The sequence below is a fragment of the Biomphalaria glabrata genome, chromosome 10 (genome assembly GCF_947242115.1).
Source record: "Biomphalaria glabrata chromosome 10, xgBioGlab47.1, whole genome shotgun sequence".
Taxonomy (NCBI): domain Eukaryota; kingdom Metazoa; phylum Mollusca; class Gastropoda; family Planorbidae; genus Biomphalaria; species Biomphalaria glabrata.
Window position 1 is genome coordinate 40,570,072 of NC_074720.1, and position 23,332 is coordinate 40,593,403.

At 33.8% G+C, this 23,332-nt stretch overlaps 1 protein-coding gene across 1 annotated transcript in view; it reads right to left on the reverse strand.

Annotated features, from left to right (window-relative positions):
• Nucleotides 1-23,103, reverse strand: part of LOC106077439 (cytoskeleton-associated protein 5-like) — a 44,789-nt gene extending 21,686 nt beyond the window's left edge. Inside the window, exons 1-28 of the mRNA XM_056043231.1 lie at nt 22,972-23,103; nt 22,181-22,377; nt 21,471-21,597; nt 21,201-21,280; nt 20,573-20,744; nt 19,229-19,382; nt 18,510-18,595; nt 18,238-18,351; nt 17,808-17,912; nt 16,567-16,656; nt 15,439-15,603; nt 15,187-15,315; nt 14,487-14,672; nt 13,321-13,365; nt 12,731-12,802; nt 11,308-11,364; nt 10,708-10,818; nt 9,416-9,508; nt 7,278-7,463; nt 6,802-6,893; nt 6,618-6,675; nt 6,223-6,348; nt 5,671-5,813; nt 4,883-5,057; nt 4,452-4,565; nt 2,768-2,896; nt 2,089-2,283; nt 409-654 (exon numbers count right to left, since the gene is read on the reverse strand). Of these exons, the coding sequence (XP_055899206.1) occupies nt 409-654; nt 2,089-2,283; nt 2,768-2,896; nt 4,452-4,565; nt 4,883-5,057; nt 5,671-5,813; nt 6,223-6,348; nt 6,618-6,675; nt 6,802-6,893; nt 7,278-7,463; nt 9,416-9,508; nt 10,708-10,818; nt 11,308-11,364; nt 12,731-12,802; nt 13,321-13,365; nt 14,487-14,672; nt 15,187-15,315; nt 15,439-15,603; nt 16,567-16,656; nt 17,808-17,912; nt 18,238-18,351; nt 18,510-18,595; nt 19,229-19,382; nt 20,573-20,744; nt 21,201-21,280; nt 21,471-21,597; nt 22,181-22,377; nt 22,972-23,028 (3,504 nt within the window). The 5' untranslated portion in view covers nt 23,029-23,103. The remainder of the gene's footprint in view (nt 1-408; nt 655-2,088; nt 2,284-2,767; nt 2,897-4,451; nt 4,566-4,882; nt 5,058-5,670; nt 5,814-6,222; nt 6,349-6,617; nt 6,676-6,801; nt 6,894-7,277; nt 7,464-9,415; nt 9,509-10,707; nt 10,819-11,307; nt 11,365-12,730; nt 12,803-13,320; nt 13,366-14,486; nt 14,673-15,186; nt 15,316-15,438; nt 15,604-16,566; nt 16,657-17,807; nt 17,913-18,237; nt 18,352-18,509; nt 18,596-19,228; nt 19,383-20,572; nt 20,745-21,200; nt 21,281-21,470; nt 21,598-22,180; nt 22,378-22,971) is intronic.
• Nucleotides 23,104-23,332: the final 229 nt, after the last annotated feature.

Here is a 23,332-nt window from a genome sequence, read left to right on the forward strand (position 1 = left end):
CTACGGTTGAGAAATGATATTTACAACAGGTTTTTTAGAGTGTGATAAGAAAATGCACTTGTTTTACATGTTTCGAATGTTCCTTCAGAGTTGAAGATAATTTACTTCCTAGTCCACACATCCTGCAGGACAACGGGGAATGGGAGCGGGCAGGGTTTGAACCTGGGACCATTGATAAGTTCGAACGACAGTCCAGCGTGCAAAACCGCACAACCAGCAAGTCATTTAGTGTGACAGACAACTCGTATGTCCCAATGTGATACATGATATGTATCATAGATACTTAGTAAAAAGTTCTTTTGAAAAGTAGAACTATTACTAAATAAGTAGACACTTTGACAATGTGACCTGTTCAGAATTTAATGTTGAAGCATGCTTAGATAACTAGTCACATGACATCACACTTACCTTGCCCTTGCCTTTAACCACACGAGATTTACTCTCGGATCTGACAGGTTTTTCTGCGGGCTCGTCATCGTCTGCCTCCTCTGACTTGGCTGATATACTTGCGGTGGAAGGTGCAGGCTTCAAGGTGCTCTTTGCTGGAGCTGCTGCAGCAGGAGGAGGCTTCTTGGCCGCTGTCTTGACAGGCTTAGCTGGCAATTCACCTTTCGCCTTCTCTAACAGTGGCTGAACCTGATCCTTTGTAGCTGGCTACATGGGGGTTAATAAAAGAAACTCACTAAATAAGGTTAAGAAAAGTTGCCAATAAAAATGTCAGATATTTTCTTCTTAAGCTAATCCCAACTCTTCAAAAGTAAAAGTGTTTTAATCTCAAGGTTAGGCAGCTGTAAGCTTTTATGTACTGTATATTATCCAGCCACTATATATATATATATATTTAGCAATAAAGGCAGCTTATAAGACCAATATTAAAGGGGAAGGAAGTAACAGATTTGGGGGGGGGGGGGGGGGGCGCGGCTAAAAATCCTGAATTGTTTTACTGATACAGATCATTTTGAGAAAACATCTTTTGTTTTATTGGCATGAGACGTATACAATTTGTGGATGTGTGGTGAAAACCTCTAGGCTACCTATCAAGGGGGGCTACATTTCGAATCCAGACTAAAAGCATCACAGAAACCTGCTCCCAGCTACACCCTCCAACCTCCACAATAGAGATTGGACCAAAAGATATCTTAAGCATTCTATAAGCAAAAAAAAAGTTGTGCTGTACAAAAATTAATTTTAAAAATGTCTTTGTCTTGATTGTCCAACTCACTATGAATGGTTATAAGCATGACTGTAGCTCATTTATTTATATTTCATTTCATATCAAATGTTCTGTGTACATATATAAATGGAAAACAAATTTCCTGCATGAAAGTAAGACTTATTTGAAACTCTTCAAGGCTATTGTTTAGTGTCATGAGTCGAGTCTGTGACCTATTTCGACCAGTTTCTAGAAGCAAGTTCAAACCAGTGCAAGTGTCCAGCGTAAACAAGTTAATTTTAGATATCCAATCAAAGAAAAGGGTTAAGGGAAAAAATAGCACACGTCAGCTTCTAGAAGGTCAAAGTTACTAAAATAATTATCTGAGAAGGTTCCATGATTCTGGAACGTACGATCAAAGAAAGTATAAATTAGGGGAAAGTCAGTTAGACGGGGTCCTCGCATAGTAGTAGTTCTTGTAGAGCGATGGTCCTCGCATAGTAGTAGTTCTTGTAGAGCAATGGTCCTCGCTCAGTCCTCGATTAGTAATGTTTATAAGTTTTGTGATATTAGCGGGTCCATTAGTTAAAGTTTTATTAGTTGAAGTTGAAGTTATACTAAGTGAAGTTTCATGTATCTTTAAGTTTTATTTATGAAGTATCAAGTCAAGTTGTTATTGAATTGAGAAGTCATTTTATGTGAAATTAGAAAAAGTATTATTAAAGAAGTTTTAAGAAAATACAGAGAGATGTTTCTTTCTTCATTTCATTGAATTGTCAAATTTGATAATATAATCCCCGGCAAGTGTGATCGTCACATTTAGTATCCAAGTTGAGTAACATCTTTCCTTTTCTCAGTGCTCACTACCTGATATTAATCTTATCCCTAAATGAAAAAATATTCTCCAGTGTCCCTAACCGACAGAGCTTAACTACCTTGCACTTTCCAAGAGCTTTTAAGAAGGCGTCATAGCCGGTGTGGATCATCAGTGGAACAAGAGATTCTTGGGCTCGTTTCCTGACATCCGCATTCCTGTCCTCCAGGCAGGTCAGCACATAGGGACAGATACTCCTGAGTTCGGGGGGGAGTGGCTTGTGATTTGGGAGTTTCTCAGCCAGCCAGCCCAAAAGCTGAAATACATTATTAGCACTTGGTCTATAATTTGTAAATATTTTCAATGATTAATGTCCTTGAACTTTAGGATCAGACAAAGATAGAACAATTAGATTTCAAGGCCAAAATCACAAAATGTGATATACTCCTAATCTGTAAAAAATGGTTTACAATTAAAAAAAAAAAGGTTTTCGATAATAAGTTTATGTCACTATAAATGGCACTACCTGTTGATAGTTGTAAGACACTTTTTTAATATATATTTTTTCTCATTTTTAGTAATTACTGTATTGCTTGCATTATAATATATATATTTATTTATTGAAGCATTAAAATAAATATACACTAGATAAGAAACCATAATTACTAATTTATAATTTTTCAGGAAAAATACTTTCTTTAATGAGTCACTGAAACTGGTCAAGTGCTGGATGAACCAGAACCTTTGAAAGAATCTTCTGACATAAAAAGAAAAAGCTTATTTTAAAGACATGGACCTACCTCAGCTCTAAGGAATGGGCTCTCAGTTTTCAAAGCATCAAACAGCGCTTCACTCTCCACCAGAGGCAGAATGGTGGCATGCTCAACCCAAACGTTTAAACAAGCGACGACTTTCTCTCTGAGTGCAGGCTAAAAACAGAAACACAGTTCTCTTCACTTCTTGCATTGCAAGCTATTAATAGCTACTTATAAACAGAAACTTAAAAACATGTTAAGATAACCAAGAGATGCATAAACAAAATGATTCAAGAAACAGATGAAACTTTATATCTATTCCATTATTTCAGTAATTAGAACTTTTATTGATACATAATATATTAACAATTGTTCATTACCAGATAACAAAAAGAACCAGTAAATGATTATACTTTTAATTAATGATTGTTTTACAAATATATATTGACATGAATATCAAATGTGTAGTGTTCTTATTACAATACTGCTATTAGCTTGCAAACTCTTCAGGAATGGTGGGTTGGAAGTACCAGTCCAAACGCCCTTTATTGTTAATAGCACCTGAATGTGCTAAGCTAAGTGCTAAGACTTCTTGCAATATTGAAGCATCACAAGAAATAAATAGAAGTAGCAATGATAGACCACCATCAGATTCATATATAGGAATGTATTTTTTATAAAGCTTTTTGTTACTTATGCATGTTTATCTTTTCATAGTTCAAATCCAACATGTTTTCAGGCAAGCTGTTTATCCTATGATATTCTACTTCTGGATAGGGTTGACAGAATAGTTTGCAACCCCAAAGGCAGACCCCGAATGCCATGGATTGATGATGCGGAGGCAATTCTACAACAGCTTGGGGTTTCAGGCATGGAGACGAAAGGCTCACGAGAGATCTGAATGGAAAGATGTGTTGAAGCAGGCCAGAGCCCTGCATGGGCTGTAGGGCCACTAGGATGGATGCATGGACAGAATTGTTTCACAAACATTAAGTATAAGTATATACCTAACTAGAAAGAAATGGAAAGATGTGTTGAAGCAGGCCAGAGCCCTGCATGGGCTGTAGGGCCACTAGGATGGATGCATGGACAGAATTGTTTCACAAACATTAAGTATAAGTATATACCTAAATAGAAAGAAATGGAAAGATGTGTTGAAGCAGGCCAGAGCCCTGCATGGGCTGTAGGGCCACTAGGATGGATGCATGGACAGAATTGTTTCACAAACATTAAGTATAAGTATATACCTAAATAGAAAGAAATGGAAAGATGTGTTGAAGCAGGCCAGAGCCCTGCATGGGCTGTAGGGTCACTAGGATGGATGCATGGACAGAATTGTTTCACAAACATTAAGTATAAGTATATACCTAAATAGAAAGAAATGGAAAGATGTGTTGAAGCAGGCCAGAGCCCTGCATGGGCTGTAGGGCCACTAGGATGGATGCATGGACAGAATTGTTTCACAAACATTAAGTATAAGTATATACCTAAATAGAAAGAAATGGAAAGATGTGTTGAAGCAGGCCAGAGCCCTGCATGGGCTGTAGGGTCACTAGGATGGATGCATGGACAAAATTGTTTCACAAACAAACACGGTGTAAACATATACCTACTGAAGAGAATACGTTTAGTACGGTCCCATCATCATGGCCAAATTGACATGTCGAGTCAGAGAAACTGATACATAATAAATACTAAGAACTAAACATATGGATAAAATTATAGTAACCTTGGAATCAGCCAAACACAACAGGAGGCCAGGTCCAATGACTTTGAAAGGTCCTTTACAATGTGGTCCTAAGGATGTGGCTAAAGTGGAACATATCCCTATGGTAGTCATTTGCTGAGGATCAAATGTTCTCAGATAAGTATTTTATCCTAAATTATACAAAAATGAATTAGTTTTGTTTTTATTAATACTATTAATATTTATTTCCAGGTAAGAAAACTAACCTTTAGCCTTACTTTGTAAAACAACATAAGCAAAACAGTGCTTTATACATTGGATTAATATTTAAATGCTTTCCATTTATTATGATATAAGGAACTTTATTAATATTAGCATAAAAAATAGATCTTAGACTTAAAGCATTGTTTCAGAGCAAATTTTGACATAAATATAAGAATGGTTTATAGTTCAAATGTTAAAATCTGACTTACCAGATTTTTATTGGATTCCGCTAGCCTGGCTTTTAGAGCTTCTGGCAGAGAGCCCAAACTAGGAAAGACAAATTTGGCTTCAGATAAAATGGTGCTCACTTTCTGTAGACCCTCGCCTCTAACTTTCCAATTCTTGTCTGTTAACTCAGCCAAAAGTTCTTCAGTAATTTTTTCGCTAGAAATAAATAACACATTAAAAAAATTGAATTATAAATATAGGGAGTAAAAAAAAAAAGAGAAAAAAAAAATTTGATTCTAAGGAGTGATTAAGAGCTAAACCTTTGTTTCTGCTTGGACTAAATTTGTTCTGATGCTATCTACAGTAAGTGCCACAGAGATTTAGCTCAGGTAAAATTTTCATATGCTTCCAAAGTCAATGTTTTTCATGGATAATCGTAAAATGATCAGCAATCTCAACTTTTCCAAGATGAGATTAAATACTCATTAGCCCGTATGATAATTATGGACGTCTTTCCAGACATTTGTTCAAAATAAAATTTTAAAAGTCTAAAAGTCTTGAACCAGAGTGTTTAATAGACATATGAATGTTCAACCAACCAGTCTTTTAGTCAAGCCAATCAACATTTAAGTTTCCAATTTACACGAGCAATTAGATAAAAAACACATGAATGGGGAAATGAGTGCTTCTTTTAAATAAATCTTTATCAATTACAAGCATTAAAAAAATCATTTTTAATTATTTTTTTTTAAAGTAAATAAACTCCCAAGTTTGGTGGCATGTAAGCAACCCAACAAAAATTTGTGATATAAAAATACTTAGGTGGTACCTTATGTCATTTCTGGGCAGCAGATCTTGAATCTCCGCCTCTCCATCTTCTTCATTCTCCCCATCTGGCTGATCCTCTCCGTCTGGTTCATCCACATCAGTGATCACTTTTCTGGTTGGTGCTGGGGGCTTTACATCTTTCATCTGACACACAAAAAGACAATACTTCTTGTAGAACTCTTACACATTAGGAGTTACATTATGAGACAAAATAATAGAAAATAAGAGCCTGACTGCCCAAAGAAGTCCACATGGCTCCAACCCAGGATCAATCAACTTTTGGGGGTTTTGAGTCGTAGTTAAATTTTGATGGATCCTGAATGGCAATGACTCGTGTCAAGACAAAATCATACATTGATTTTAATTTTTGTTTATCAATTGAAAGGTGTGCCACTGCAGAGATGCACTTTGTTGGATAGAATATATACTCTAATCCATATTGGACATTATTTACATATCCATACTCAAAAAGACATCAGTCTAATAAATAAAAAATGTGTGGAAAGCACTAACCAAAGTGAAGAAACAAAACAACGTGTACAGATAATACTACCTTCTGAAACTCAGCATCAATCTGTTGTAGCAGGGCAGGCTTCTCATTCTCAAAGAGCACACGAAGTGTGTCCCCCATGTACGTATAGATGACACCCAGTAGACTTATACCAGCAAGCCTGACTCCCTGGTAAGGAAGAGAGTGTACATACATAATTTCATAACTGTAGATTTACACATAGAATGTTCAACTTAAATTGAAAAGTTTTCATTACACAATTGCGTTAAAGAATAAATAGCTTATTGTTAAGGTTAGCAGTACTTTAAATAAAAAAAATGTAATACTAAACATTTCTTTAAATTAAAATTGTTTAAATGTAAAAGGCCAACTAATTTGATACTTTCAGTAAGGTTTCAATTGGTAGTAAACTGTAAAGGATTAAACTATAAACTTACTGGATTAGTGGCAGCCAGGGATTTATTGATAGTTGCCAATAAGGCTTTGACATTTAGTCTGAAGTAGAAAGAACAGTTGCATTAATTTGTCAGTGCTGATGTATCCCAATTATGTATCAAATTGTAAGTGCAATTAATGCTAACATTTGTCTAACCAAACTTGTATCTATCTTCCTTAAATCACCTCAGACCAAACTCCTGTATGGCTGTTGTCAGCCAGGTCAAAGCCTCCTGCTGATTTTTAGGATTTTTTTGTTCAAAGGCTCTGGTCATAACCTGCAGATTAAAACTCTGATAGTGACATCTTGACAACATGATTACTGAATCTTAGACAAAATATTTATTTGTATCAAAACCAAAATTAAATCAAATCAGCCTCTGATATCTGTCATGTTACAAAAACAAAGATAGTACAATTGACCAGATTAGGACTTGTAATGAAGATGAAACTGCAAACAAAAGGGACACAATGGCAAAGGACAAAAAAAATTTAATGTACAAAGCCATTCTTGAAATAATTCAAACTTCCAAACAAAGTCTTGATAAAAAAAAATCTATAATGTTTGTGATTTTCATGTCATTCCCATACTTTCTGGTCAGTGGAAAGAAATCATTTTCACTACTAAGTAAAAAAAAAAAAAGAATGACCCTTTGATTTACCTCTAGACTGATGTAGTCCAAGCCTACAGCCTCAGACATTCCAGTCAAACAGTCTTTGGCTGCTGCACCATTCTTAGCATCTCCAAGTTTATCCACAATATCTGTTAACACAAACTCTGCACATTTTTTGGAGAACTTGGCGTTGCGAGTCAGATGAGCTATCAGCTCCAACTTAAGTTTCAGCACCTACAAGAATAACAAAAATAACAAGTGCTGACTATAACATACAATGTATAAATGAAACAATTCAACACTAATGCACGGAAGTTTGTATTAGAGAACAAATGGGCTGAGAAAAGATGAGAGACAGAATCAACCTTAAGCCAAAGGACAAGACGTTGAAGTACACAAGGATTTCATACAATTTGAAAGAACTGAAAGTGCAAGTCAGTCAAGTGCATCTATCAGATCCATGTGAAAGGTGATGTAAAGGTCATCTGTTTCTATAGCTGATGGTTTATGAGGATGCCATGTAGCCAGAACAATGACCAACTGCCTTTACTTTCCCCCAACTAATGCCAGGTGTCCACTAGAGTTGTGTGTGCTCAGGGGCATCCTAAAAATCCCAAAAGTCAAGCCCTTTACATCTAAGCTGTCCAAAGCCCCTTTCTCAAGTAATGAACATGCAAATGCTACATTCCTGAAAATTTTTTTATAACAAGCTTATTTTTTTTACCAACTTAATGCAAATAATTTTACATGCTCAAGAGATTTTCCTATAACCTTTGATGCAGACAACAGATACACAGAGCAATATATGAACATAAAATGCTATCTCATACTGAGCCAAGTGAGTTGTCCAGCGTGCCACAAGTGTTCGTTAGACAGGCACTATTAACCAGAATTTGTGTGATATTGAATGGCACACTTTCAACTAGCTAATGACTTTATACTATTCCCCAACGGATCATCAAAACAGACAACAAAGTTGCTGAAACATTCGGGTGTTCATTAGAGTTGGGGCGTGTAGAGGTTAATAGTACATTCTATTTCTGTCAAGTTTCTAAACCTCAAGCTGCTAGTTGAGCAAAATTAACAGCCTTTCAACTCTAAGATTGTTTAATTTTAGCACATTTGCATTATTCAGGCCATCTTTAAGTCTGCTAACGTTATAATTAATAGTCAAAGTCTGTTTTGAAATTTATAATTAAAATTCTTAAAATGAATCTTTGAAAATTGAAAGGTGTCAACAAAATCTTTAAAGGATACATTTGAAGAAAACAAATTATAATAATGTGTCAGACACAATGGTGCAATATCTGAAAGTTGATGTGTCTACAGTAGGTAGTAATTTGATTTGTGGACTTTTACTTCACATTGGCAACCAAGCCTGGTCATGTGGTATGAGCTTTGGACTGTCATCTAACTGGGCTTTTGTTCAAACACTGCCCGCCACCATGCCCCGCCTTCCTAAGGGAGGTTTGAGCTAGGTTGTATTACTATTCAATTCTGAAGAAACATCAGAAACAATGTTAAACATGAACATAAAACCTCTTAGTCTCCAACTGGGTATGCCACTCATGAAATTAACAGATGCTAGATCTGAGTAAATAACTTGTGCTGATAGTTAACTCATGAAAGTTAACAGATGATAGATCCAAGTAAATAAATTATGCTGGTAGTTTACTCCTGAAAGTTAACAGATGATAGATCCAAGTAAATAAATTATGCTGGTAGTTTACTCATGAAAGTTAACAGATGCTAGATCCAAGTAAATAAATTATGCTGGTAGTTTACTCATGAAAGTTAACAGATGCTAGATCCAAGTAAATAAATTATGCTGGTAGTTTACTCCTGAAAGTTAACAGATGATAGATCCAAGTAAATAAATTATGCTGGTAGTTTACTCCTGAAAGTTAACAGATGATAGATCCAAGTAAATAAATTATGCTGGTAGTTTACTCCTGAAAGTTAACAGATGATAGATCCAAATAAATAAATTATGCTGGTAGTTTACTCATGAAAGTTAACAGATGCTAGATCCAAGTAAATAAATTATGCTGGTAGTTTACTCCTGAAAGTTAACAGATGACAGATCCAAGTAAATAAATTATGCTGGTAGTTTACTCCTGAAAGTTAACAGATGATAGATCCAAGTAAATAAATTATGCTGGTAGTTTCTACGACAGGTCACTCACCTGAAAGTTTGTTTCTTTCAGACCAGGTTTGTTATTGAGAACTCTGACACAAACCTGACAAGGGATTTCCTCCTTACCAGTGCTGCTGACAACCTGTAGAGCACAGTGGTATGTATTTAATCATTTGCACCCAAACATAAGCATAGTTAGTACTTATCTTTACATTCTAAGCATAGTTAGTACTTATCTTTACATTCTAAGCATAGTTAGTATTTATCTTTACATTATAAGCATAGTTAGTACTTATCTTTACATTCTAAGCATAGTTACTACTTATCTTTTACATTACCTGTTCAGTTAACAGAGGATATTAGATAAAGGTTGAAAAATAAATTCTAATTTTTAATAGTATGTGAGAAAAAAACAAATGTGTGAAACCAGTAGTAAAGCATACATTTTATAAATCTATATTTTTTAAAACACACTTTTAGTTTAATGCGCTAAAAAAAGGGGGGAAAATAAATAACTACAAGAATAAGAATGTGGCCCTGACAATGGAACACATCAATCTGATTTTAGTGTCAAGGGTTACGGTCTTTGTCTTTCCAGATTGTTTTGAGCTTTGCAAGTGTTGCTGTGGACTGTGCAGTTCTGGCCAGTAGATTAAGTTTGGATCCTATATCTCCAAGGTATTTAAAACTTCTGATAGCATTTCGCCTCCGATACTGATGTCCAGTTGGCTATACATCATGATATATATTATAGCTTTTATATAGCGCTACTTTCATGCTTATAGCATGCTCAGAGCGCTTTGGTCCAATCTCATTTGTGGACCAGTTTGGGGGGGGGGGGGGGTATCTAGGAGTTGGTTTTCCGTGCTGCCTTTAGGCGCTCAGTAAACGCAACTCTGCCTGAGTCAAGTGTCGAACCTCGAGCCCCCTTCTAGGTAGCCATGACAAGCCAAGTTCATGCGCACTTAGCCTCTCGACCATGCTTCCCACCAGAAGTGTTATCTATGCGCATCACCAAGTCAGCCAGATCTTTCTCTGTACCCACCAGACCATCTATGTCATTCTCAAAGCTCAAGTTAGTATATCTTTTTCTGCCAAAGCTTAGAGTAAGTAAGCTTCAAGAGCATCCTTCAATATCTTTTCAAGGAAGAAAAAGTTTGATGAAAGTAGGCAGTCTTTTCACACAGCAAGTTTGATTTTAAACCAGTCTCCAATGTTATTGTTGAACTTCACTAGTGGCCTGCTTGTAAAGGTACTGGATTACTTTAATTATGTTTTAAGTACAAAGTCTAGTTGCAGTACCATAAATAGTATGTGCTATGGTGTTAATATTTCAAATACCTTGACAAAACTTTCCATAGCAGCCAGTCTTTCCTTCCAATTGGCACTTGCCAGATTGGTTAATATATCTCCAGGGAGGAAACTCTGGGCTTTTTCTTCCACAGCTTCATCCTAAACAAGAAGCCAAAAAGTGTTACAAAGGATGTGACATAATAAGCTTTTCATCTTACATGAGAATATTAAATGTACTTACTTCGTCATTTCATTACAATCATTATTACAAATAACATCATCACAGTGATGAAAAACAAGAAAAGCAAATGATGAATTTCAGAGGAGAACAAAAAACTGAATTTCTAGCATTACGGGAAAGAGTAAAATAAAAGTTGAACCAAAGAAAATGTAAAAGCTTCTGTTTTTTTTTTTTTTAAATAATTGTTTAAAATAAGATTTTTACAAACAATTGATAACATTATCGCTTGACTTCTTTTTTGTGACGTAAACGTTCATATTGTTTAGGATGTAAAAAAAAAAGGTTTTGTTGAATTCTAATTTTTTTTTAACTAAACATATTCAACACTCAACACTAAACATAATGTGAAAGATGTCATAAAAAAAATAAATTTAAGTCAACAATAACTGAAACTATTAAGTAGTTACACTTCCTCCAAAGGAGTGATTGCGATGTGACTCCCAATATGGAACGTGTTTACCTGACTGTAAGGAAACAGCAAAATACCAAGAGTTTTTTTTTAATATTTAAATATCAGGCTGCTAAAGTTTAAAGTTAGAAGGCCATCTATCAAACATTGTATCTTCAATTCTTGTTATGATAATTGTTTCAGGCCATCTATCAAACATTGTATCTTCAATTCTTGTTATGATAATTGTTTCAGTAAAAATCAAACTAACTTATGTTGAATCATCTGTTGACATTGACTTATTTAATCCTAAGAAAATTAGATCTATCTTTCTATAAGAAACAGTTTTAGTTAATTCTATTAAGGTCAACACATGTTCAGGAAGTAATATCAAAAGTTTAGTGGTTGCCATAAGTCAAAACTAATTACAGATAATTAAGCTAGTAATCAATATTAATGTTATTTGTTGTTTTTTTGTTTGTTTGTTTCTTGGTTATTTGGAAATGTTAAAAATGCAAACCAAACTGAGACATCTTTATTTAAAGAAATTTGATTTTTGCTCAAACAGATTCATTTATGTAGCTAATGGTTTTCATGACAACAATATTTGAATACAATTTTACTGCAAATACTGATTATATCACCAAAAAAGGGTAACAAAGATTAAGATTACTAAGAAAAATGTCCTCCTTTACTGTAAGCGAAAAATCTTTGTCAATGTTTTACCATGCTTACGTCTGCAGTATTTGTTTGGTATGGCAATCAGGACATTAAAAATAAAACAGAAAGTCATAAATGCTGCTAGTATTGGTACAAGTATTAAATCATTGGTAGCAAGCAAACTCTGGACTAGGATTTTGAGATTTTACCATCACAAAGGAGTTGCATGATATCATTTATAAAAACAAGACCAAAAAAAACTCCTTTGTTCCCCTGTCAATCAAATCATTGAATATAATTGATCTAATGTAAACATTTTACCATCACAAAAGAGATACAAGACACCGATAGCAAAGACAAACAGACACAAAGAGTTTTTGTTCCCCTGGCAATCAAATCATTAAATAAGAACAATCTGGTATAAACTTTGTCACATGTAAAGTATGAGTGAGTCTGGTGTGAATGTACACTTTGGTTTCTTATAGTTATAATGTTTTTTGTTTGGTGTAATGCACAAATTGTAAGACAAATTTCCTTACGGACAATAAAGATTATTATTATTATTATTATTATTTCACAAGTTCATTTGACTGAAGCTAGTCTGGTTGTATATTTTGTTTCTATAGTTATAATGTATAATACAGTTATAACGTAATGTAATGTAAGACAAATTTCCTCATGAATAATCAAGATTATTATTATTTTTAAAATTACAATGGCAGCTGTAGGCATCAGGTAACTAGAGTAATCAATGCATGAGCTTGAATTCTATTACTACTTACACTAAGCGTTGGCTCTATTTTTTCTTCAGGTTTATTGGACCCCTTTTTGGCTGGTCCTTTACCTGCTGCTGGCTGAAATAGGCATAAAACAAAAAAGTCTATATAAATATAAAGACAAGAGTGTTTGATAAGATTATGTAGAAATGGGTGAGGCAAATAATAACGGTAATGATTTCAAGGCAAGAGAGTTTGTTTTAATGTTTTGAAATGTGAAACAAGTTTCAATTTCAACAAAAACCAGGCAATGTCAGCATGCCAAGAGAAATAATCATTTCTGATGGTAATATTTGTGGGGTTTTTTTGTCATGAACAAAAAGCTTTTGTTTTTTTGCCTAATAAATGCTAGAACAAAGTGAAGCTATTATATAAACTTGAAGGAGAAATCTTCACTAATACCTAAAACAACCCCAATATGTTAAGTTCTGGAACAACCACAATATGTTAAGTTCTGGAACAATCCCAATATGCTAAGTTCCTAAACACTTCGGACAATTAAAGAGTGTTCCCATTACATTAAAAAAAAATAAAAAATTTGCAAGAATTTATCCATAAAATCAGAGATTTAGTTTGTAAATGAGAATTATTTTTACCTTGGGCTTGCCTCCTTTTCCTGCAGCAGCTCCTGGTTTGGGAGGCTGAAAGACAAGATAACAATACAAATTTCTATTCATTGTTTAGAAAGAAATGTTTATACATTGTTTTAACATTCAACTTTATGAAAGGTTATGTAAAGCTCTCTTCTAGATCTTGCCATCTAAGGGGCAGATGATGCAAAGGTCAGTTTTTATGACCAATGGTTTAAAAACAGTGTCATGTGGCCAGCACAATGTCCTACTACTGCCTCTACGTTCACCCAACTAACGTGTTGGTATCCCTTAGAGTTGGACAGACATAACCGACCTAAAATTCTCAAATCCATAATCTTAATTTCAACAGGATTCAAACTGGAGACCCCCTTGATTTGGAAGCCAAGCACTTTATCTCTCAGCCATCATTCCACCTTATAACAAATAATAAAAAGCCAAACGTTATCCAAAATTAAATAATAGAATAGCCAGGGGAAATCAGTCATAGTTTAAGGCCCTTTGAGTTTTGATAGAAGATATGTCATTTCTACATTCTCAAAGAGAGACTGATTAAATACTGTTCAGTGAGACGGGCACACAGAAATTTCCTAAAAGTTTTAACTCTTTATCTCCGTAATTATTTTCAATGTTCTGACCGAATTGTTCATTTTTCGCATTTGTACATTCTACCCTGTTATGATTAAACTTCAATAACATTTTTGTTTGTAATCAGAAAATGTTACTTTTTGGTATAGAGTTATAGGAGAATGCACATTCTTTTTAAAAAACACAAATTAAAGTTATAAAACCAAAAATTAATTTAATTTAATGGGGTCAAATCAACGATGGTATCGTTAATTAGGAGAGAAAGAGTTAACCTCAACATAAAATTTTGTATGAAAAGAAAAATGGAAAAAAAAAGCCCCACATATTTAAAGTTGACCTACACAAAACAAACGTGTAATCTACCTAAAACTAAATCCAATAGAAATTACTAATTAATAACAGCCAAACATAACAACTATGGAAAGTAAACTAATACTCTACACAGGCAATGACAGCTAATGAAACAGCCTTCAAACTATCCTTAAAACAACTGTTACCATCCGTTTTTTTTTAAAAAGTTTTATAATGATGAGTAGCACCAAAAAGCAACAAAAGTTTTACAACGGAGATTTCAAATGACTTACCCCGCCTGGTTTAGGAGCACCAGTCTGTGGACGCTTCACTGCCTTGGGCTCTTCACTGCCAGCCTTTGCAGCAGGAGCTGAAGCTGGCCTTTTCCCAGCTGGTGCAGCCGCAGCTGGGGCTGACTTCTCTGCCCGAGCTTCTCCTTTAGAGTTGAGTAAGACAGCCTTCTGACACCATTCTTGAATCTGTGGATCACAATCAAGGGTCAACAATAAGAATCTGTTATTTTTAAATATTTACCCTCTTTATACCTTTCTTTCTGTCAAAAAATGTTATAGATATATAAATAAAAGATGTTTATACACTAACAATAACTGCTGCAAATCTAAGAGCTTTGTATTTACATACAATGTCTTTATTTTTAAAAAAAATTATTTTATTTATAATACACTTATATGTTTTTAGAAAAAAAAAAAACTATTTTGATTCTTAACTTTGTCTTCAAAACATGGTTTCTGATAAGTTTTTACTTACCAAAAAATAATCCTTTTTTTCTAATTGTTTTTTCTAATGATTGAGTCTTTTTAGTATTGGCACTAAAACATTCTTTCAGTTACATTAAAGATTTTAAACAAAAATGTTGAAAATAAATATTTCTATGAAAAAAAATATTAAAATTGTAGTCAAACCTCATTTGCATTTGTATGGACCAATAAAATGATCTTATCTTAAATAAAGTTTATGAAACCTGAGCGGTACCTTCTGTAACTTCAAAGCATCAATGTCTGTCAGGAAGGGGGAAATGTTTTTCTCTGTCACAACTTTCATCGCCACGCCCAGTGCCTCGAAGGATGCCTCTCTTACTGTTGGGTCTGTGTCATTCACAGTCTTACAAAACAAAACCAAAAATTAGACATAAAATTGAAATTGTTATCCCAACGTATCAGAGCTATTTAAAGATACATAATCCTTCAAGTGACATTCTTAAGTAAGATTAAGTGGCAGGTGTACCTTAAGTAAAGGTGTGACATAAGCCTTTAGCATCTTCTTTGGTAAGGTGGCCTGTGTACACCTGGCAAAACAACGAGACAAGAACAGCGCAGTCTCCATCTTGATGCTTGGGTTCTTGTTATCTAGGGCAGCGACAGTGTCCTCCATAATGGCTTCTAAATTAATCTGTGACAAAATTATTTTTTATCTCAGACGGTAATGCCACTAATAAACATCTACTCCTAACAGTCCTGTACTTGTTGCCCGCCTAAACCACAATATTTTATCTCTATTCAAGTGTTTATTTCTTCCAAGACACAAGACGGCATGACTTTGTATTTCCATGCTAATGATACGTTTTTTTTCTAAGCACACTTTATATCTTGACTCTGTCAAAGATCTTGTAAATGTCATCTAGATGACAAACACATAAGAAAATAAATTATAACAGTAAAACTATTTTTTTTAAAGAGTACTTCATTTTATTTGTTTTCATTTCTGGTTGTTAAACCTTAGCAAAAGCCATATAAAATTAACAAGGGTTATATATAAGGATCACAGGAATAGTTGGAGACTCCAAAACCTTATTAAACCTTTTGTTTTCAATACCAGTTTCCAATGCACTTAACCAGAAAAGCTCCCCCATTCCTTAACTAGACTTTGCTAAGATATTGGGAGGACTTATTAAAAGAGTTCACACATAGCTAGTACAAAAACAACATTAAAAAACAAATTTTAGACTTAAGAAAACTTTCAAATAAGGTATTTGATTTGACAGCCTGCTTCTCTGCTCCACTATCTAAAGGACATTTATTCATTATTTGAAAGAAAATATTCACAGAAAAAGTATAACAGATATTAAATTGTTAGTAAAGAGTTAAAAAATGAAAATTAAAAGATTTTAGACTTCCATTTTTGTTAGTTATTAAATACAGCAGATTTTTTTTTTTAAATCGACTGATTAGCAAAGAAAATCTATTTAAAATTATTCTTGTTAGGTTTTTTTAAATAATTTTTTTTGCACCTCATATGATGTAGGTAGCTTTAATTTTATGTTTATTTAAAACTGAAGATATGAATAAAGGAAAGAAAACAAATAAAACCTAACCCTAACCCTAACCATTTTCATTGAAATCTATCAATATTTACCGATTCATAGCAAGCATCAATGGCTTCTCGAAGTGCAATTACCACATTTTGTTTCTTTTCCTTGAACTTTTCAAGAATCGTGGAAACACACTGTAGAAATGAACAGAAATGAGAAAAACTTGTCTCAGAAATTTGTTATACATTGTACACAACATTGCCAAAAGTTTAAACACTAAACAAACAGTTCAAATGTAGAAAATATTAAATATTCCTATAGACCAATATTTGGGCATATAATAAACAATTAAGGCAGAAAAAAAGATGTATTGACAAATTTGAAATTTTAAGACTTGACATGACATGTCTACCCCGCTTCACCTCAAGAATATAGCACATATTAAAGATACAGGAGCATCAAACCGGTCAGAAACATACAAAATTACACTTTATTTTTTCTTCTGCGTGTGTACACCAAACGGGAAATTAAAATCTAAATTTATTTCATAGTGTTACACAACGGGTATGTTTTAAGTTGTATCTGCTCTCTGAGTGGCTTATTAAGTGAGTTGTCTTTACAATCAGGATAGCAATGACTTGCTTCAAGGCATGCTATTTCACACTAGTCTCAGGCCCAACTTAGTTCCCCATCATTTATTCCTATAATGCTTGCCATAGAGTTGAGTCTCAATCACAACAGGAAATATACAAGAGCCAAACATTTTCAACAATGGCTATGGTAATTAACTTGGGCCGCTAATATCTAGTGTTTTTACTACAATAGCTTTAAATAATACAGCATGAATAAGTAATATAAATAAACAAAAGCCTTGAAGCCAAAAAATAATATTCAACTCACTATCAGGTCTACTATTAAGAAATCTAGACGTTGGTAAGTGATTTGTTACCAAGTGTTGTGTACTGTTCTTTACTTTTACTAGTTTCAACAAATTCAATTTGACCAGCACCAGCAAGGAGGCAAGAAATGTCTTTATTTTACTATGTATGAAGGTGGGGGAACTCACATCTAAGTGGATATAATAAAAGGAAGTTCAAATTTAAAAAAAAAACGGTTATGACAGCTTCAAGCCCATGACATGTGTATCATTAAGCCACCATGCTAGCAATAATACAAGAATAATTGTTGATTTGATTTTTGGCACATTTGCACATTTAGGCCGAGGTAATTGTTCCAGTAGCTACTATAACAAGAATTGCCAAACAAATTAAGACCAACCGCCAATCAAAGTATTGGAATTTGGTGACGACACAATAGATTGCAAAAGTAAAATAAAAGAACTAACCTGAGTTGCATATGGCTGAAATTTTTTCCTCAATCCCTTGGCAATACCAGCCAATGTTTTAGCGGCAATGGTGACAAGCATGACATTCGAGTCTTTAGCAATGACCTAGAGAGAACATTAGAAGCATATCATCAAATCATGCTATTTTTTTTTTTTTTTTTATTTATTTGGGTAACTAAAAATACTCAGAAAAAACAAACCAATTTTTAGGGTAATAACATTAAAATATTTAGGATGTAATAAAGTCAAATGAACCAGTCAAAGTAAAAACAATCTATGTATAGTTTACGTACAAGCAACCCTGCATCTATTTATAGTAAAACCTTAGATCAATTTAAGAAAAGTTAGAAATGTAGGCAGGATTGGGTTAGATAGGGATTTATGAAAAGCAATACAAGTTCAAGGTATTTATAGTTGGCTGGTTTCTTACCTTCAAGATTGCCCTGATCAAGTTACCAAAGTCTCCATTCTCTATTCTAGGACTCTCTGACAACTTCTGAACCACCTCTAACACTTCCTTTCTCTCCTGCCATTTTTTGGCTTCCTAAATGTAAGCAGCATTCATTTTGAGCAGGTTTGGTTACAGGTGTTTCAAAATAATTTTTTTTAAAATAATTGTTTCCTTATTAATACACTGAATTGAAACTTTTTTTGTTTAATTAAAAAGACAAATCTGGTCAAGATAAGCTTACGAACACTTACAATTTGTTCAAAGAAGTTTTTGGGAATTTGTGCAAGAATGTCTACTGGTGTCATCAAATCATAAGGGTCAATGGCTTCTTCTTCATCTAAAATGAATAAACAGTAGAACTAGTCAAAATTACTGGGAAAAAAAAACCAATGAAAAAACAAAAAACATGAAGATTTAATTTCAGAATTTTAAATCCAACTCTCCAAAAGACTGTCCCTCAAGACAGTTGGACACCCATTCCCTACTTGTTCTTGCCATCCTTAGTCCCTCATCCAGTGAAAGACCATCCATTCCATGATGCTGTCCCTCCATTATTTTTTTGTACCTCTCTTCTTTGTTTCTTGGCACTGATCTATGTAGACAACCACTGAAAATCTTGGTACATGGCCAAAACAAGCGATTGTCATTTTTTAAAAAACAGACCTATTTTAGTTGATGCTTTCTCTTAAGTGAGCCAAACAGATTGCTATGTCCCAGATCATCCTCCTCCTCCTCCCTATTGCCTTATATACTTTGGTTGTCTGTTTTTATAATTGTGTTCATGAATATTTTATGGTACAAATACAGTAGTGCTAAGTTTCTATTCATTACAAGCAAGGTCATGTAGATGTCAGCTAAGATTGACTTACAACCATTTAACTAGCCAGAATTATGACCAAGGGCCTTCACTTTCTGCTTGGTTTAAAGACAACAACCTCTAAAAATACTAACAAAAGAAACAATGTAGTACCTGCTCCATCCACGCCATCTTCATTGCCTCCCTCAGCTGCAGCCACAGCTTGTTCCTCCATTTTGGCCTTCAGATCTTGTTGGGATCGCATGAATCTAGTCTGGACAGGTTTACCAGCAGGCAACTTTTCAAATTCAGCTTCAAACTCTTGAACCTGCCAAAGTGTAAATATAGAGTAGAACTCGAGCTTAAGTAGGCCAGTACAAGCACATTTCTTTTGTAAGCTCAATTTAAAATTGTGTCGTGTTTGTTAGCTGATTGGCTTGGTGTCATGTTTGTTAGCTGATTAGCTTGGTGTTATGTTTGTTATCTGATTTGCTTGGTAAAATTTGCTTAACTAAATGATATGAAAGAGAAGGGCAACGTTAGGAATCCATGGTAAAAAAAAAATTTTTTAGCCGAGGGGGAGGATAAAATGAACTTATATGAGGGATTTCATTTTCAAATAGAAATATTTTTTTTAAAGTTGTAATCAAAACAAAAGTTGACATATTTCATCTCAAGTGGAGTTATATTTCTGAACAGTAACATTTGGCAAATTGATATATTTTTTTTAAAGTTGTGTGTGTCATTAACATTCAAAATATAATTGAAATCATGCATCAACGATGCGGTGAAAGCAATGAAGAGCAATGTTGCTTTTTGTTCTTTCCAAGCATCTGTCACGTCAAAATTTGAACCGTCGCATAAAATGTTTTTCCTCCATGTCTTCCATTTAATTTACTTTTGGGTGCCAAAAAAAAGGATAATCTTGGCATTTCTATTGCTAAAAATATTGTCTTGATTTTGTATTTATTTATATTTATTCTTTTTTGTAACTCATGAGATACATCTATTGTATGAAGAGCCACCTAAAGTGATGGAAACAAAAAAAGAACAGACTATGTTGGGCAGGTCACCTTAAAAGAATGTCAGATAACAGGGGAGAGAAAATTGTGTAGCGACAAAAACTGAAAGGCAAGCGACCCAAAGGGTAACAGCGAATACGATGGATTGACGATGTAGAGGGAGGTCTACAGCGGCTTGGGGTTTGGGTGAGGAGATGAAAGGTTTAGCAGAGGTCTGAATGGAGGGATGTGCTGAGGTCAGAGGCTAAAAAAATGAGAAGCCAAAAGATTATATAATCTCAAGCCTCGGGTAAAGGAAGTCAGAAACTTCAGTATTTGTTAGAAAATAGCAATTCTAAACTTATCACATTTTCCTAGCAAATATCCCTATTAAAATAAATGAAACCATTAGACATTAGTTGGGCTTAATTTATCCTGATGTCTACAACTTATTGAAAGTATTCAAAAGAAGTTTGATATAAGAGGGTTTTTTTTTTTAATTGCTACCAACTGTTACCTGAATGGGTTTAAAGTTGGTCATCTGTGGCTTCAATGCAGCCCCAATCCACCTGTACAGCTCAATGACCAGCTGCTTGGTTTCATCTCTCACAGTTTTGTCTCGGTCATCCAATAGTTTGGGCAACAGCTTCAGTAATGGTTTCACTTGAATGACTTTTGTGCCAAAATCTCTGCGGGGGAAAAAAAATCACCTGAATATATTATATCAAAAGTAAGCATCAGGTCAGACTTTTCAATGCAGGTCTTTATATTATTAAAACTTCAAAGGTTTATCAGCAGGACAAAACCAAAATAAAAATGTAATTAGATCAATTGTAACATAATTTACTCATGCCCCAAATGAAATCAGCTTTCCAAAGATCCGATTCGACTCCAAAGCAATCTTTGTGTAAAAAAAAACAAATTATGTACTTATCTTTGCTAAAAAGAAGTTAAAACATAACTTTGCTGTGTTAGGCCAGACTATTTTTAAATTGTTTTCTTAGGCCACACAAATAAAAACACAAGTTATAGCACAGCAGACTAGATAAGGAATACGCTCAAGAACTAAGAGCTAAATAAAATGTTGGTATAAGAGATACTGACAAAAACAATCAAAAAAACGAAATAAATTTATACATAAATACCTTAATGCTGATGTTACTGCCTGGACACAGCCGACAACAATTTTAGGTTGCTTGTTTTCCATTCCTGCCATCAAACATTCCTGATGGAAAAAAAAATTATTATTTTAAACAAATCAGAACAAGTTAACACTTCAAACACATACAAAAAATGAACAATATAATTAGTTCACTATTACGTTGTTCAAGAACAATTTCATGTCCTACCCCTTGGCATGTTCACATGTGACTGTCTTTTATGGACCAAAGAGAAGAAAGAGATAAATCCATTACCTGAACAATGTCTGGCTTCTCAGCCTCGATGTACAACATAATAATCTCAGTTCCATTATCTTTAGTCTTCTGCTTGCTGGCGTTCATACACTTGGTCACTATCCCACTAACAACTTCATTACAGGTTCTAAATGTAAACAGTGCAGAAACAGCATAAGCCTTTCATTTAGGATGTGTCCAAATATCGGATACAACAAATCTTAATATAACATCATTGAATGGGAATGCATAATAAGCAATTTAAAATACTGAAAGAAAATTGTATTTAATGTTTATTAATCATTACTGCTTCAATTTAAACTTTAATCAATATCAGTTAAACGGTTAACCTTACTTTTAAAACATATTCAAATAGAATATCTACTAGCTTTATCTGGTGATTCAATCCAGAGTATATATATCGACTATGAGAAAGAAAGCTCATAGACATTCAAGAATTATTTGATTCAGGGGAAGGCAAAAAAAATATGATAATTTTGTAATATAATAAATAATATTTTCTACTTCTCTCAGAATATTAAATAATTCTGTAATATTATAAATAGCATTCTCTACTGCTTTAAGTATAATAATAATAATAATAATAATAATAATGTCGCAAATTTAAAATGTATGCATTAGATTTACTAAAATTATTATGGAGACATGTATCCCCTTTCATAGTTAACACAATGTAAAGAATCTGATATATGCTACCAAAGTATTTTTACCTTGCACAAATGTTCGTAGGGGCATTTTCAACAAAGGCAAGAACAGCTTCTAAACCTTTTTCTTGAGCTACAGCATTGCTGTCTGTGACAAACTTCTTCAGGAGGCCACCATAACGGGTAAATTCTTGACTTTTCTCATCCAGACCATTGAACAATTTAGTAGCCTCTTCATAGCCAGCCACTCTTGCTTTCCATGCCTAATGATAGCATCAACAGTTAACAGATAGTTGATAGTTACAGTTTTACTAATTCTGCTGCTAGAACTAAAAAAAATTGTAGTATGGTTATTTCTTTTTGGGAATTTTAACAACTCCTCACTGCTGTTCACTGTATTTACTTTGTTTTTTAACTGTTAGCTGTATTTACTTTGTTTTTTTAACTGAATTTTAATGTTAAGACAAAAAAACAAAAATAGAAAGAATGTTTGCTATAAAGTAGTCCTAATAATCATCTATAATCACTTTTTTTTTAATTCAATCAGCTGAAAGTGCACCCAAAAAGTAATTTAATTAGCAGATCCATTCATTTTACTTTAAAACATTTTTTTCTAGTTCACTGTAGCCCTGACTAAATTGTGATAAATTCCTAACCAAGAATCTCTGTCAGAGACCATCTGCATGTGTATATATAAAGTATCTAATGAAAAACCACTTATTTAAGCTAATACTATTTGTCCTGCTCATCTTTTTTTTTCTTTTTTTTTTGGGCATGATCACTAAAGCGTACAGTGAACTAAGAGACTTGTGACCTGCATTATAGTAAATAGGTAATAAAAGCTAAAAAGTACTAGCCTTGTGCTGGCATTTCTCTTCAGTTGGAAGCTTGAGCCATTCAGTGTCATCCCCCATACCTGTTTAATAGCTGTTTAGAAATGTAACTGAACTGAAACACAAAATGAGTCACAAACTATTTATTCAAATACACTTATAAGGCTCTGGAGGGATTAAATTTATAAGCAGAGATAAGACTTTAGAACCAGGATTTTCAATCTAGTTTCTATACATCAAAATCACTACATTTTTAACTTTGAATTTAACATTTTTATTACTAGTTATAGTATCAATTAAATACAGATCTTACAGAACGTCTTTTTTTATGATGCACTTAGATACTAAAAGATATTCTTACATTTTATAAAATATACCCCAATGA